General features: G+C 38.0%; 2 protein-coding genes across 2 annotated transcripts; one reads left to right on the top strand and one right to left on the bottom strand.

Annotated features, from left to right (window-relative positions):
• Positions 1-4127: 4127 nt before the first annotated feature.
• Positions 4128-7133, bottom strand: LOC306950568 (protein FAM227B-like; the record flags this gene model as incomplete). Its single annotated transcript, XM_079540853.1, has 4 exons — positions 4128-4163; positions 4507-4571; positions 5207-5453; positions 7083-7133. The coding sequence occupies 4 exons, from the start codon at positions 7131-7133 to the stop codon at positions 4128-4130; spliced, it is 399 nt and encodes a 132-aa protein (XP_079396979.1).
• Positions 7134-9557: 2424 nt separating this feature from the next.
• On the top strand, positions 9558-12888 carry DTWD1 (DTW domain containing 1; the record flags this gene model as incomplete). The annotated part of the gene is made up of 4 exons (XM_079541131.1): positions 9558-9815; positions 10545-10688; positions 11257-11530; positions 12659-12888. 4 exons carry the CDS (start codon positions 9558-9560, stop codon positions 12886-12888), a joined length of 906 nt encoding a protein of 301 aa, XP_079397257.1.
• Positions 12889-13106: the final 218 nt, after the last annotated feature.

Below are 13106 nucleotides of genomic sequence, written 5' to 3'. Positions count from 1 at the left end.
GAACGTCTATTATTTGAAGCATATGTGGTGCACCAGCCAATAATTAAGATGGAATCTAAGTGCTGTACTGAATGGAAGCCATTGTATATAACCAGAGTCTCTGACCATCTGAATATTTTTCTTCTCTTCTTAATAAAGAACACAGTGATGACCTGAGGTAATAGAATATATGCATTTTTAATCTATATTCTTAACCTAAATACTGCAAAATCATACCTTATGCAAGTCCTAGCATCAGTACACAAAGTAAGCAAAGTAAAACAAACAACTCTGATCTAAATGCTTATTGTAGGCACCGTGGTATAAACCTGCTAACTAAATTAGCTGTTTGTATGTTCAACTACAGCTGGTTAAAGTTGTACGTCAGTTAGTCTTGGGCCTGTAATTGACGTACTGGGCTTTGTCTACAACCAACTTGAAGAATCTATAGCTTATTTCTTTGATAATAACAGACCAGGAATGCATCAAGTCCATTTATACCTTACACTTTTGGAGGAACCAGCACGGAAAAAAAATCCTGAAATGTTGCAATAGATAATTTTGAGAGAAACAAGTTTCTCCAGACTTCAAGAACTTCCTTCTGTCAAAGCAACAATGAAATATTTATTGCGCTGAGTGCTGCAATTCTAAAATCTTAAAACCACAGAACAAACTGAAACTAGGCAAGGATAGGAAGTGCAAGGGTTTTCATTTGGAACTCAATCCAGAAGAAAATGGGAGCCTTCTTTCAGACTGAGGAAATACTGAAGTAAAAAAAGCTTGCAGGGAAATGTCCAGCTTCTATTGAGAACAAAAGCAGATTCTTTGGGCACCTCACCGTTAGGTCATCGTAAATGATGGGGACACAACTGCATTTGCTGGTTCCCAACAACTCTCTCAGCTCTTCAATGCTTTTTTGTTTTATTCTCTTTGAGATTTTTTTTAGTTAATTTTCACTAAACTTACCACAAAATATTTAAATATATAGAGTTAAAACCACAAAAACTAAGTTACACAAAATTAATAAGGCAGCAAATCACACTTGTTGCATTTAAATTTCAACATAATTAAAAAAATGCAAGAGCACAAATACTGTAACTAATCCTAGCAACAAAGCAGATACAGGCACCAGATAAACTTCCATTGACATTTGGACACAAGCACTGACTCAAAGTTGTTCCAGAACCAGTGCAGAAGTGCTAAAAGGATTTTGATATCACTTGTAACTTGGCTATCTGGGTACGTTTGCATATATTTAAGCAAAAATAGCCAAAGTTTTTAAACCCATCAAAATTTACCAACACTTGCTGAACATTTATGGAGACCCAACAGTGGACATGAGCGCAGCGAGGCAGTGAGTGGTGCACCTGAGCAGTGGTGGCAATGACACTGGTTCACCTCCACAAATGGACTTTCCCAAGGAAAATGTTATCCTGGGTCAACTAACAGCTTACAGGAACAGAGATCACCATCTAAGGCTGATCACAAAGACAGCAGAGACAAAGCTCTAAATTATCCCTATCTTTTCAACCATGGATTAAAGTACTGGCCACACAAGAAAAGACTATGCCTTTTCATCTGTCCACTAATGAAGTAACCAAAGAATTTGAAGACACTGCTAATTCCCACTGAAATAAGTAGAAAATTAGAATAGAAAGGTTACAATTACAATAATACTTCAAACCGTCAACTGCAATTTTCCTGGCTCATTTAGTTCCAGATGCAGGTGTGAAAGCTGTAACTTTAGACAGAATAAGGATCCCTCATCAGTAGCAAAAGATGAGTGCACACATACTGAAGGAATTAGCATAACATCAAATAAATCTTTCTTCGCCTAATGAAAAAGAGCCATTAATTAACAGGACACCAAGAAGCTCCTGAACACTGTCTTCATTTTTCTTCTGTGGTCATATGAAAGAAATAAGGAATACCTTCATTTTTATGTCTCCAGGTGAGACATGAGCATACCGTAGCTGCATGTGCGGTGAGGCCCTGTTTATATGCTAATGCAAGATTTCATAGCCACGAGGTTCATGCCCACCAGCTACAGAGTATGAGCATACGATCACGCACAAGAAATTCATCTGGAATTCATTTGCATAATAGCATCCAAGTGTTTTACATACTTGCTGCAAATTCATACGTAAACAAGATTATAATTCCTGCAGTAATTAGACTGAGGTGTTACAGGCAATCATCTCTCTTCGTCCTCAATGTTCAACCATTCCCTGAGTGCTATGAGATACGAGGAGTCATTGATACGGTAAAAAAGCAAACAAAAAAACCCATGCAATTCAACATGATGTGTAACACACATGCCAAGGAGTCTGTAAAAAAATTACATGTTCTACATTTTAAGTCTGGGCTTACTTGGTTTTTGAAATTCTTTTTAAGTTCAATGTGAATGTTACATTATTTGTTTCACTATCTTAATTACTGGCCAACTGCAGGACACAGGACAGGGCAGCTAGAAGAATTCTTCAACAATAATGAGTTAAAATCAAACAGCTCCTAGATCTGACAGTTTTGTAACTTCAATCAATGCTAACAGTGATACTAAAAACTGTACAAAAGTGGAACATACAAAGATGAATGAGTCAACGTATTTTGCAATACTCTTTATTGGCAGCTTGTGATCAGGATATTGAAGCAAAGAATACATACTTACATCATTCTTTTATAGCTAAGTCTTAAAGTTTTGAAGCTTCCAAATGTCTTTATAATTCTGAAAGTTGGTTTTTGAAACCAGGGTAACTACAGCTCTAAAAAGAAAAGAAAAATCTTCAGTAACTAAAGCTGATAATTACATTCCTGATGTGATGCTGCACTGAGAAAACAGCGTTTCAAACTCACAAGCAGTTTTTTTTCTAAATTAAAAAACCTGCAAAGGATTCTTCAACAGAGCTGGTGACTCTATTTTATAAAAATACTTTCTTTGGTAGTTGTTTTCTTTTTTTACCAAAAGTCTGTCAAAGTACATGAAATGATCACTTCAATCTTCGACACACTTTGTTTCTTGCAAGACTTCTCAAGAAAATATTTTCTGTTAGAAAGAATGAGTAAACCCATCTCAATTTTTCTTACTTGCTGGGCTTTTTGCTTCTTTTAACCTATACATATTATTTTTTTCAATTTGAGATGATACTGTTTCTTGGCCATTTTGGATATATTTGGCATATTTGCTCCTGTATCAGTTTCCAGTCAAGTACAAACTTCTGTCTGGCCTTACAGCCCATACAGTGACTTTCAACATTACACTATGTGCAAGAGTCTACCTAGTGAGTAGCACTGCTTTGAAATGAGCCGACTGAACTATTTAAGGTATTTTCTTTAGCCTACAGTGTCCAATGCAGAATGTACACTGTCTGTATTACCACCATAGTTACTTGGTGTCTTACCAACTGATACCAATATCACAAGAGTGTAGGCTAAATCAAGGCTTTATCTTGCATGGTCTTGAAATTTTCAAAGATGAAGACTGCACAAGCTCTTTGAGAGATCTACCCCACTGGCAGATACGTAAGGAGCAACCATGCTTTGTATTTATTATAGTTCCAAGATGTCCCACAAGAATCTAAAAGAATTTGTTACATTTACATGTCTCAGTAGTTTCTTTAACAGAACCTTTAGCTGAGTTTTAATAGACCAAATAACAAATACAGTATGGTCTGTAATTTTTCATCACTCAGCATATTAACTCACTAGCTTATTAGTAATTTATGGCTTAGTTCTGAGAGTATTCACATTAATATTAAAAAAAAAAAAAGCACCTGATTGCGATTAACATCCAACCATCATTCAAGACATACCAGAGTCAAGATATTCCAAACTATGACAGACATCTTTTCTTCTAGTCCCCTTTCCCTACTGGAATGTCACAAACAACACTCCCAACAGTTGATGATAAAATCAAATGAATAAAACTACCCAGTATATTTATACCGTATTTGGAATTTCCATTATGCAATACATCTAAATTCAAGTAGTCTAGAAAATTTAATATTGAATCTTGAATGGATCTCAGTTTTTCTTCCCTTGGGTTGGTACCAGAGGTATTTCTTTGACTTACAGCTCAAAATACTTTTTAAAGAAAGAACGCCATGCAATTTCAAAAATGTAATTAACACAATAAAGCTCACCTCCACATTTCAACCCTTTGACTCCTCAGCAATGCGTTTGGCAACCTGGAAGTTATTAAGTTCACAGTTCAAAATAAAGGTTATTTCACACAATCGTATAAGTAATATTTTCAGCTAGGAAAATTCATACTATGAACTTTGAGTGTGATTCAGATTAAGAGCAACCGCCTAAAACTGACGTTAGGTGATGTATATTAAAAAATACCCTTAGAGATATAAAGAAAAAATACTTCAAATATGGCTGTTTGTTTTGTTTAGTTTTTTTCCCCACACAAAAATACACAAAGGTAAATGTAACCTAAGTTCTAACTAAGGAAAAGACTTGCAAATTTAGTCTTCCTCATCTAACCCACAAAGAGAACTAAAAATACATAATTACATAATATACCTTTGTTTTCCTCGTCTCACTTTCCCAAGTCAGAAGCTCTGAATCAATTTGCTCAGTAGGAATCTCTCTAAAAAAATTAGTAAATTTATCAAGATACAGAATCTGGATTGATGACTGTATGGACTAAAAGCTCTAATCAGACAAAGGCTTTTAATTTATCCATAACTATGTCAAAATGCATGCATGCATAAAACAAGATGCTGCTTCATCCTACTGCACTACCGCATGGATTGGAAGACTTGACAATCACCATTTTTGTATTTCTACACCTCTCACCCTTACTTTATAACACCAAGGTCTGTGGAGAACACATTTTCATAGACACTTAGCTAGGTCTGAAACAAAACGTTCCTGTGTTCTAGCCAGAACTGGGACTTCAGCTTATTAGATTTTTTAAATTATAAAAGTGACACTTCGTACTTGCAAATGAGGAGAAGCTGTAAACACTTCTCTGGAACAATAGCTCTGTTTTAAATAGTACCTAGGAAACTTCAGACATGCACCGTTAACTTTACTTAAATTTCTGGAATTTTGCAAACTCTAAACCTACAAATTCTATGTACATTTACATTCCTTTCTTTTTCTATTACTCTACAATGTTACCAAGAAGTGGGCAGAAATCACTAGTTCTGTACATCTTTTGAAGGCACTAGGATTTTTTTTCTCATTTTCTACTTTAAAAATGAGAAATGATTATTACTCTGTTCAGGGGCAATTAGCTGTTCTTCTAGAGACGCTGGTCCACACTGTAATGAAAAGGTTCTTACAGCATGTTTCTTTAGTTCAATGAGGCATGTGTTCATTCTCTTCTCCAAATCTGAGAGCAAACTGACGGTCAGTGGAGCATGTTCACACAGCCTCTTAGAGACCGTGCTGAAGGAACAGTCTTTTCTTAAGTTATCCACCAAATAAGGCTCATCCAAACAGACATATCTCGGCCAGTCCTTCTGCAATCAGTACACATCAAAAAAATAATTATTTCTGAATACGAGACAAATGGAAAGATTAAATTTGGTAACCTGTGAAATTCATTCTGGATAAAGAGTTGCAATAGCAGTATAAGCACGTTTTACTTACACATTTTAAGAACGTCAGATCTTGGCAACGTTGCTAACATAGACTGCAATTTCCTGCTGCTCCATGTGCCGCATTCAGAGATGATTATATCATCTCAAAAAGAGGGAAAAACAGACATAGGCCAAGGAGGCCCATTATAGCGTACGCAGAGCAATTAAAAGGACTATAACTTTTTAGTTAGAAAAAGAGATAACTCAGGGAAAAAAAGGGTTGTTATGTTTCTAAAGAGACAAATAAAATCATGTGCAGTTTAAGTTCTCTGAAAGGACAGTAATGTCTTCCATCTGTTGAGAACAGCCTTGGAAGCATAAGAAGAAACTGCTCCTTGCTCAGTGAAGAATTAAAACTGGTAGCTTAAACATTTGAACAACCTGTTGAAACCAATGGTAGTCATTTGAAGTAAGTCATCAAATTGATTACTTCCCTGAAACAACTTTGCAAGTGTTAATATGGAACGATCAATTTGTTTTTAAAATCCCTAATATAGCTGAAAAACAAGGACATGTTCCACCATAATAGCTGGACAGAAAAACAAATTATTCTCTCCCTTCTCCCTGCCAAATCAAATGAAGAGCAAACCAGTAATACATACAAGCATTTCAGGATAGAAAAGGAAAAAACAAATAAAACCAAGTGGAAAACTAAAATATATTAATATTTTGTTTTGATATTATTCAAAATTATAATGTTTCCATCAAAAATTATAACGCTTCCAATTTTATATCAGATTGTTTCTTCAAATAATTTGTCCCTAAGTAAAAACTAAATTCTTATAATGAAATGTTCCACTTCACAAAACATTTTTAAATATTTTTATTTCATTGTTTACATGAGATAAAAAGCTTTGGTTCAGTGCAGAGGAACTATTTTCCTCATAGCTCTGCAGTTAGAGGCTTTGAGTGAGTCAATACTTGCAAATTATGTAGGCAGGTCAAAAGAAATTTTCTGTTTCCTTCAAGAATAATGTAATTTCGAGGAATCATTGGTATTCACATTATATTAAATTATTTAACAAAATACAAAAGCATATTGAAAGATTTCCCTTAACATGCTTCCTAGTACAAGAAAAGAAAGCAACCTCATTAAAGAAACAAAAGTAGCTAGCTGTTCACCCTGCCACACTCATAAGCACGTTTTGCCTTAGGGTTCAGCACTTTGTGTTATGTTAGTAATGCTGTGGCCTGATCAAATATTTTAAACAAAGCTTGGGTCAGTATCATCATTCAAGCATGCTTCCAACAATACAAAAGCACTGTACTGCAGACAAAAACTTTCTCCATGGTTTACCTTTCTGGAAAAAGGAAGTTAACAACAAGGCCACTCTTGATGAGCTGCCATTGCTGCAAACCTCTTAGCTTCCAATGCCTGAGGGTTTAGGAAATACAATCCATGTTCAAACTCAGTTCTCGATATTTACATGGCTTTGCTCACGATCCCACTTCTGCATGTTCACTCCATTGTACACATGGGTTATTCAAATAACAAGTAGTCAGACTCACCAAGTCTCGAGACCATAGGAATTCTTCAAAAGTCAAAGGGGGCTTTTCCATTTTCGACTGACACACAGCAAGAATTGTTCTCACCAGAATGCCCTAAAATCCATAAGACAACACGTCTGAGCATACATTTAAACTTTGGATTATTGAAACTTACAATTAAGGCAATCACTGTAGCTTATACACAGCTCATTTGTAGTCATTTCTACAAAAAACAGAAGAATCACATTCCTAAATGTTGAGAAAGACGCTAAAAAAGACACAATCACAAAAGCAGAACTTCCCTTTTCCTCTAGACATATCCATGCAAAGTAGCAAGATATTTATATCACTTATGTACTTTTAAAATATATACGGGGAAAAGATGTGAAAGTTGCATCACCAAATAGGTCTGCTCTGCTTTTATGTTCCAATTTTGTTTATCAATTGGAAGCAATGCAAGGATTGTGAATGAGCAGAAATCTGACTGAAGTCAGTCGACTCGCACATCCCAGGTTGAGCGTAATTAAAAACTCAACTTACACTCTTACTTCCAAGCATGAACAAGATGTAAGAAATCTTAATTCGTGCCCTAGGGCTCCTGCAACTAAGACACCACAGACTGCCTTTGACTCAGCCAAGATAAATATTTCCTATACCAAAATTACTGCTTTCGCACAGGCAGTTCAGCTTAAAAATGAAACCAGTGACCACAGGATGTCACAGCAGGCAGTGCCCTCACTCAGCCCGAGCTGCGTGGAGAACCTTGCAGTCCTGTGGAGAGAGATGAAAAACAGCAGCAGCAGCAGCAACAAACAAATACCGTGACGAAATTCTCAGCCCTCGGCGTGAGCCGTAAGCATGGCGTTACGTGCACTGCGTGGAAAAAAAAAAAAAAAAAAATGGGCAGGAAACGCCGAAGAGCTGAGGACGGACGGCCGCGCGCTGCAGGCCGCCGCGTGCCGTTGCTAAGGGCCCCTAGCAACCATTTCCCGCCAAACCGCGATGCCGCCACGTCCTTCCGGCCCCGCTCCCGCGGCGCGCAGCCCGCCCTTGGCGTTCCGGGTCGTTCCGGGGCCGCGGCGCGCGCTGGGAGTCGGCCCGGCGGGGCAGGGAGCGGCGGCAGCTGCGCGACTCGCGGCGAAGGCGCGGCGGGGCCGTGGGCCGGGCGGGCGGCGGGAGCCGGCGGCTGTGCGGAGGCCTTGGCCGTCGCGGAAGTTGTGCCCGCTGTCCTGCGGCGCTGGCCGGGTTCGGCCTTTCGTTGCCAGCTCCCGAAAAGCAGATCGCAGCAAGGAACCTGTCCGCGCCTTGGGATTTGACTGTTCAGTGGGTTTTCCTGACCTTTAAAATGCTAAAGCTTGTCGCTGCGGGAGGGAGAGGTATCGAAGCACGCACAAATATTTAATTTACCCGGGATATATTTTACATTCCTAGTGTAAAGCTTGCTGAGCGTTTTATCTTTGTTGTTTTCCAATTAGATTGCGCTCGGTTTTATCTAAACAGTTCCCTTCGGACCACATCTGGGGAATTGCTGTTGGTTTGCTGTCGTTAAGCGGGCCGTTGGGTTACATCGCTTCTCCAGTGCGATCCCCGACACGAAAGACATCTCGGTCAGCCAGAAGTAAACACGGGGATTACTGCTCTCGTGTGAAGCGGGGCAGCTCGCAGCTCCTGCAGGCGGCTCCTCCCGCACTGGCTGAAGAGCGGCGGGACTGACCCGGGCAGGCAGCGTCCCGGGAGCTGCGGCACAGCTGTAGTGATCCCGGCTGGACAGGCAGAGCTACTGAAAGCAGAGAGAAAGCTCTGCACCGGCTGCAGAGTCTGTCGTGAAGAAAGCCTGCAAAAAGGCCGTTCCGTCAGTGTTACTGAACAAACGTTCACCTGCAGGATGAGTTTAGACTGTCAGTGCTTACTAGTTACTACATGGAGTGCCACAGCCCTATTTTAGCTCTTCTGAAGCATTAATCTAGCCTCAAGCTTTGTTCCAGGAGGATTTCCTTTCTCTCACAAAGCTCTGTCAACAAGAATTTCATTTAGTTTGTTTGCCTGCCTATGCACAATACATTGCAGCACAAAGATTGAAGTCTAGTTACAGTTAGATCTTACAGCTTTCTGTCTGTAGACATTTAATTCCTTACTAGTAGCCATGCTGAAAACTGATGGGACTGCTCCTGCAGGTATCTTGTATCTGCTGTTACCTTGTAGACACAGATCCTGCCCCTAGGAAAAAAAAAAAAAAAAGCTATAAGGCTGAGTTATCTGGGTAAAAGGATGAGCATATGTGCATTAAGAATAGACATCTCAAGTTCTGTCTGGTTCCTGAAATCTGTTTGGAGTTCTTGGTACTGCTATAACTGGGTCAGATGATTGTGCTATTTTTTGTTATAGGATATTTGTTGATAGGATCATATGTAGGATCATATAGAATAATCTCTTTATAATTATACTATGATGGATCTTTGTTTTGCAGGTAAATCACATTGTCTCTTTCAGCTAACCATGTCTTTAAATTCATCTACAATTCTAAATGACGAAAACTCTCAAGGACCAAAAAGAAGTCTAGAACAGCAGACTCCATCATCATTTCAAGATAACCCTCTTCAAAAATTACAGTTAGCGTCACAGGAAGTACTTGAAAAGGCAAAAAAAAGTGGGAGATCAAAATGCCCACGATGCAGTAGCTCAAGGATGTTTTATTGTTACACATGCTTTCTTCCTGTTGAAACTGTCCCTATCACAGAAATCCCAATGGTGAAGGTTAATATTTCTTATGAATCTTTTATAATGTTCTTGTGTCTTTTAGTTTCTAGGTACATAAAAAAGATGGACTATGATCATTTCATTTCCAATTCTACTGTTCTTTATGAACAGTAATTTTTAACACAAATGATAATGAATGAATAAATTCCATTTAGATAAAATTATTGTTCTTATTTGAGAAATTACATGCACAGGCACTGACAGTGTGCCACTCTTCACATAAATGTTTATGTGCCTAATTGTTGGGAAGATAAGCAGAAGTCACTCATATGTGTGAGCTTACTTCGTTTTTAAAAATTTACTTTCATTCAGCTTGTAAGAATTCTGGCCTGTACAAAATGTACTGTGAATAAGGTATGATTTGTCCATAACCAAGGGTGAATATGTAATACAGATGAGTATTCATGTTTTAAAACCATTATATTGCTTAATTTAAGCCCATATCTTATCTATCATTTGATGCTATTTCTAGAGCTTTGTTAAGCACACTAGTGCTACAGCATTCCAAATTGCATTCATTGCATGCTTAAGTATTTACGTGAAGTCAGAGAATGTGACAGGTGCTTCTTGTCACTTGTGTCTGGTTTAGTTCTAAACGTGAAAAAAAATAAACTATTTGAAAGAAAAATGTCTTAATTACATGCGCATAAGGATTTATCCTGAATTTTGTATAAGCTTTTGTATATTTCTATGTTTTTATATGATTTTTTTTCTTTATTGCTTTAGTTACCTTTGAAGATTGACATTATTAAGCACCCAAATGAAACTGATGGCAAGAGCACTGCTGTGCACGCTAAGCTCCTGGCACCTGATGATGTTACAATTTACAAGTACCCTTGCATTCCTGAATACAAAGAAAAAAGACATGAAGTAAGAAATTCCATGTAAATAACAGGGCTTCGTGCTGGGAAAAAAAACAGAGCTATTTTCCATGCTTCCCATCCTGAAGCTGATACCACTCCTCTGGGAGAGAGAGTGGGAAGCGCTATTCTGTTAATCCGGTCCATTCCATCTTGAACATCTCAAAGCATGGGCCTACAAACGTATAACGGATATGGTCTGTCCTACAAAGCTTGAAGATATTGCAGCACCATCTAAGCACCTTGAATTTTCTGTTTCCAGCACTTTAGGTGGTAGATAATGTGATACCGTGTACCATAAGAAGCATTATATCCAAAAATACTCAGATGGGTATTCTGCTCATCCTAGTCAGCATCTGCCAGATTTAAACATCCTTGAAATATCTTTATTCATTATTTTAATGCAATCCTTTAGCCTATTAGAAAAATACATCTATAAAATAGTAATATTTAAAGAGAAACTCTCCCTCTCTACTGATTTAAATGCTTGTGGGCGGGGAAGTTTCTGTTCCTTAACTAAATAATTCCTACTGTTTCATTAGCATATTGCTCAGATCTCATTTATTTTCTTCATTTAGGTGGCACTTATCTTTCCCGGCCCCGATTCAGTTTCAGTAAAAGACATTGCTTTCCATCTCCAAAAATACTCCAGGAAAGGTGTTGGTGACACTGATGATGACTGTTCCAAAGAGCCGTTTCTTAAGAAAGCAAGAGTAGAACCTACAGAAGAGAAAGATACAAATGAATGCATCTCAAACAACATGAATGAAAGCACTAAACTGAAGAAAATAATATTTATTGACAGTACCTGGAATCAAACCAATAAAATAATAACTGATGAAAGACTTCAAGGTAAAAAGAAAAAAGTTGTTATTGCTACAGAAAAGGTTAAGTGAAATACCTGTATATAAAATCATAAAAATTCCCTATATCCTCTTTCGCTGATAAATCTCTTGTCCTTTTCATCTCTCTTCTTCCCTCAAAATCAAAGGTGTAGAGCACAATGCAAATAAGTGGAAATTCTGTCACAAGTTTCCACATTCTTTTTAAAATAATGTAAGTTGATTTGTCATTCAGGGGTCTACAGTAGAGACAAGGTAAATCCAAGGTATGTGAATCCTTTCTGCCTCAACTTCAAAGAGGATAAAGGGCCTGGAGCTTCACCTACATGAGGAAAGGCTGAGAAACCTGCATCTGTTCAGGGTACAGAAGACTGAGGGGATCTGATCAATGTTTATAAATATTGAAAGCGTGGGAGTCAATTGGAGGAGGCCAGACTCTTTTCAGTGGTGTGTAGTGATAAGGCAAGGAACAATGGCCAAAAACTGGAAGACAGGAAGTTCCACACAAATATGCAGAATAACTTCACAGTTTGGATGACAGTGCACTAAAACAGACTGCCCAGAAAGATGGTGGAGTTTCCTTCTACGGAGATATTCAGGACCCATTTGGACACCAACCGGTGTGACATACTGTAAGGAACCTGCTGTAGGAGGGGGTGGGACTCAAAGATCTCTTCAGGTTCCTTCCAACCTCTGCCATTCTGCAAACCCAACTCTGAAAGTTACTCATAAAATTTGTGAATACAGATTAGGGGAGGGGTGGAATTCCTGCCTCAAACAGCATTTTCAAGCTGCTACTATGACCTCTTCAGAAAATTAACAATATAGTTATAATAACAGCAGGCACAGTACTAAGACAATAGAATACTAACTACCATAGGCACAAGCCATAATTACTTATTACTTAAAATTTTCTGCTCTGGAGTTTCTTGACTTGTTCCATCAAATTTCAAAGTGAACCACAAAGAAAATATTGTTGCCATTTTGCAGCTGAAAAGTGAAGATGGAGGAGAGAAATTATTTACATGTAGGCATATAGCAAGCCAGCAGCAAAGCCAAAACCAGAGCAACTGAAGGCTTGTTTGGCATCCTAACCCCCGATCTTCTCTAATCCATGTCAATTTTCTGTTCTTGACAGGGTTACTACAAATTGAATTGAAAACAAGGAAAACTTGCTTTTGGCGTCATCAGAAAGGAAAGCCAGATACGTACCTTTCCACAATAGAAGCAATTTATTATTTCTTTGTGGATTATCACCAGGAGATTTTGAAAGAGAACTACAAAGGACAATATGATAATCTGCTTTTTTTCTTTTCATTTATGTACACATTGATTAAAAATGCCAAGTGTGGCACAGGAAAAGAATAAACTGTCTGTCCATAAGTAACAACCTATAGGTAACAACCTTTTATTTTGTTTCTTTTGTAATGATGATCTACTGTAATAATGTAATTTTACCTGACTGAAATCTGGAAACAGGTTGTACTCTTAGTCATGGCTAAGGGTTTTCCTCTAAAAGTAACCTTATGTGTGCAGAACTGCTCAGATGAGCAGTCTGATTTAAATTATTTGAATAGAATTAACAG

The sequence above is a fragment of the Tetrao urogallus genome, assembly GCF_951394365.1.
Source record: "Tetrao urogallus genome assembly, chromosome: 11".
Classification (NCBI taxonomy): domain Eukaryota; kingdom Metazoa; phylum Chordata; class Aves; order Galliformes; family Phasianidae; genus Tetrao; species Tetrao urogallus.
Note: the sequence above shows the minus strand (reverse complement) of the source record. Positions and strands in the feature narration are given on the sequence as shown.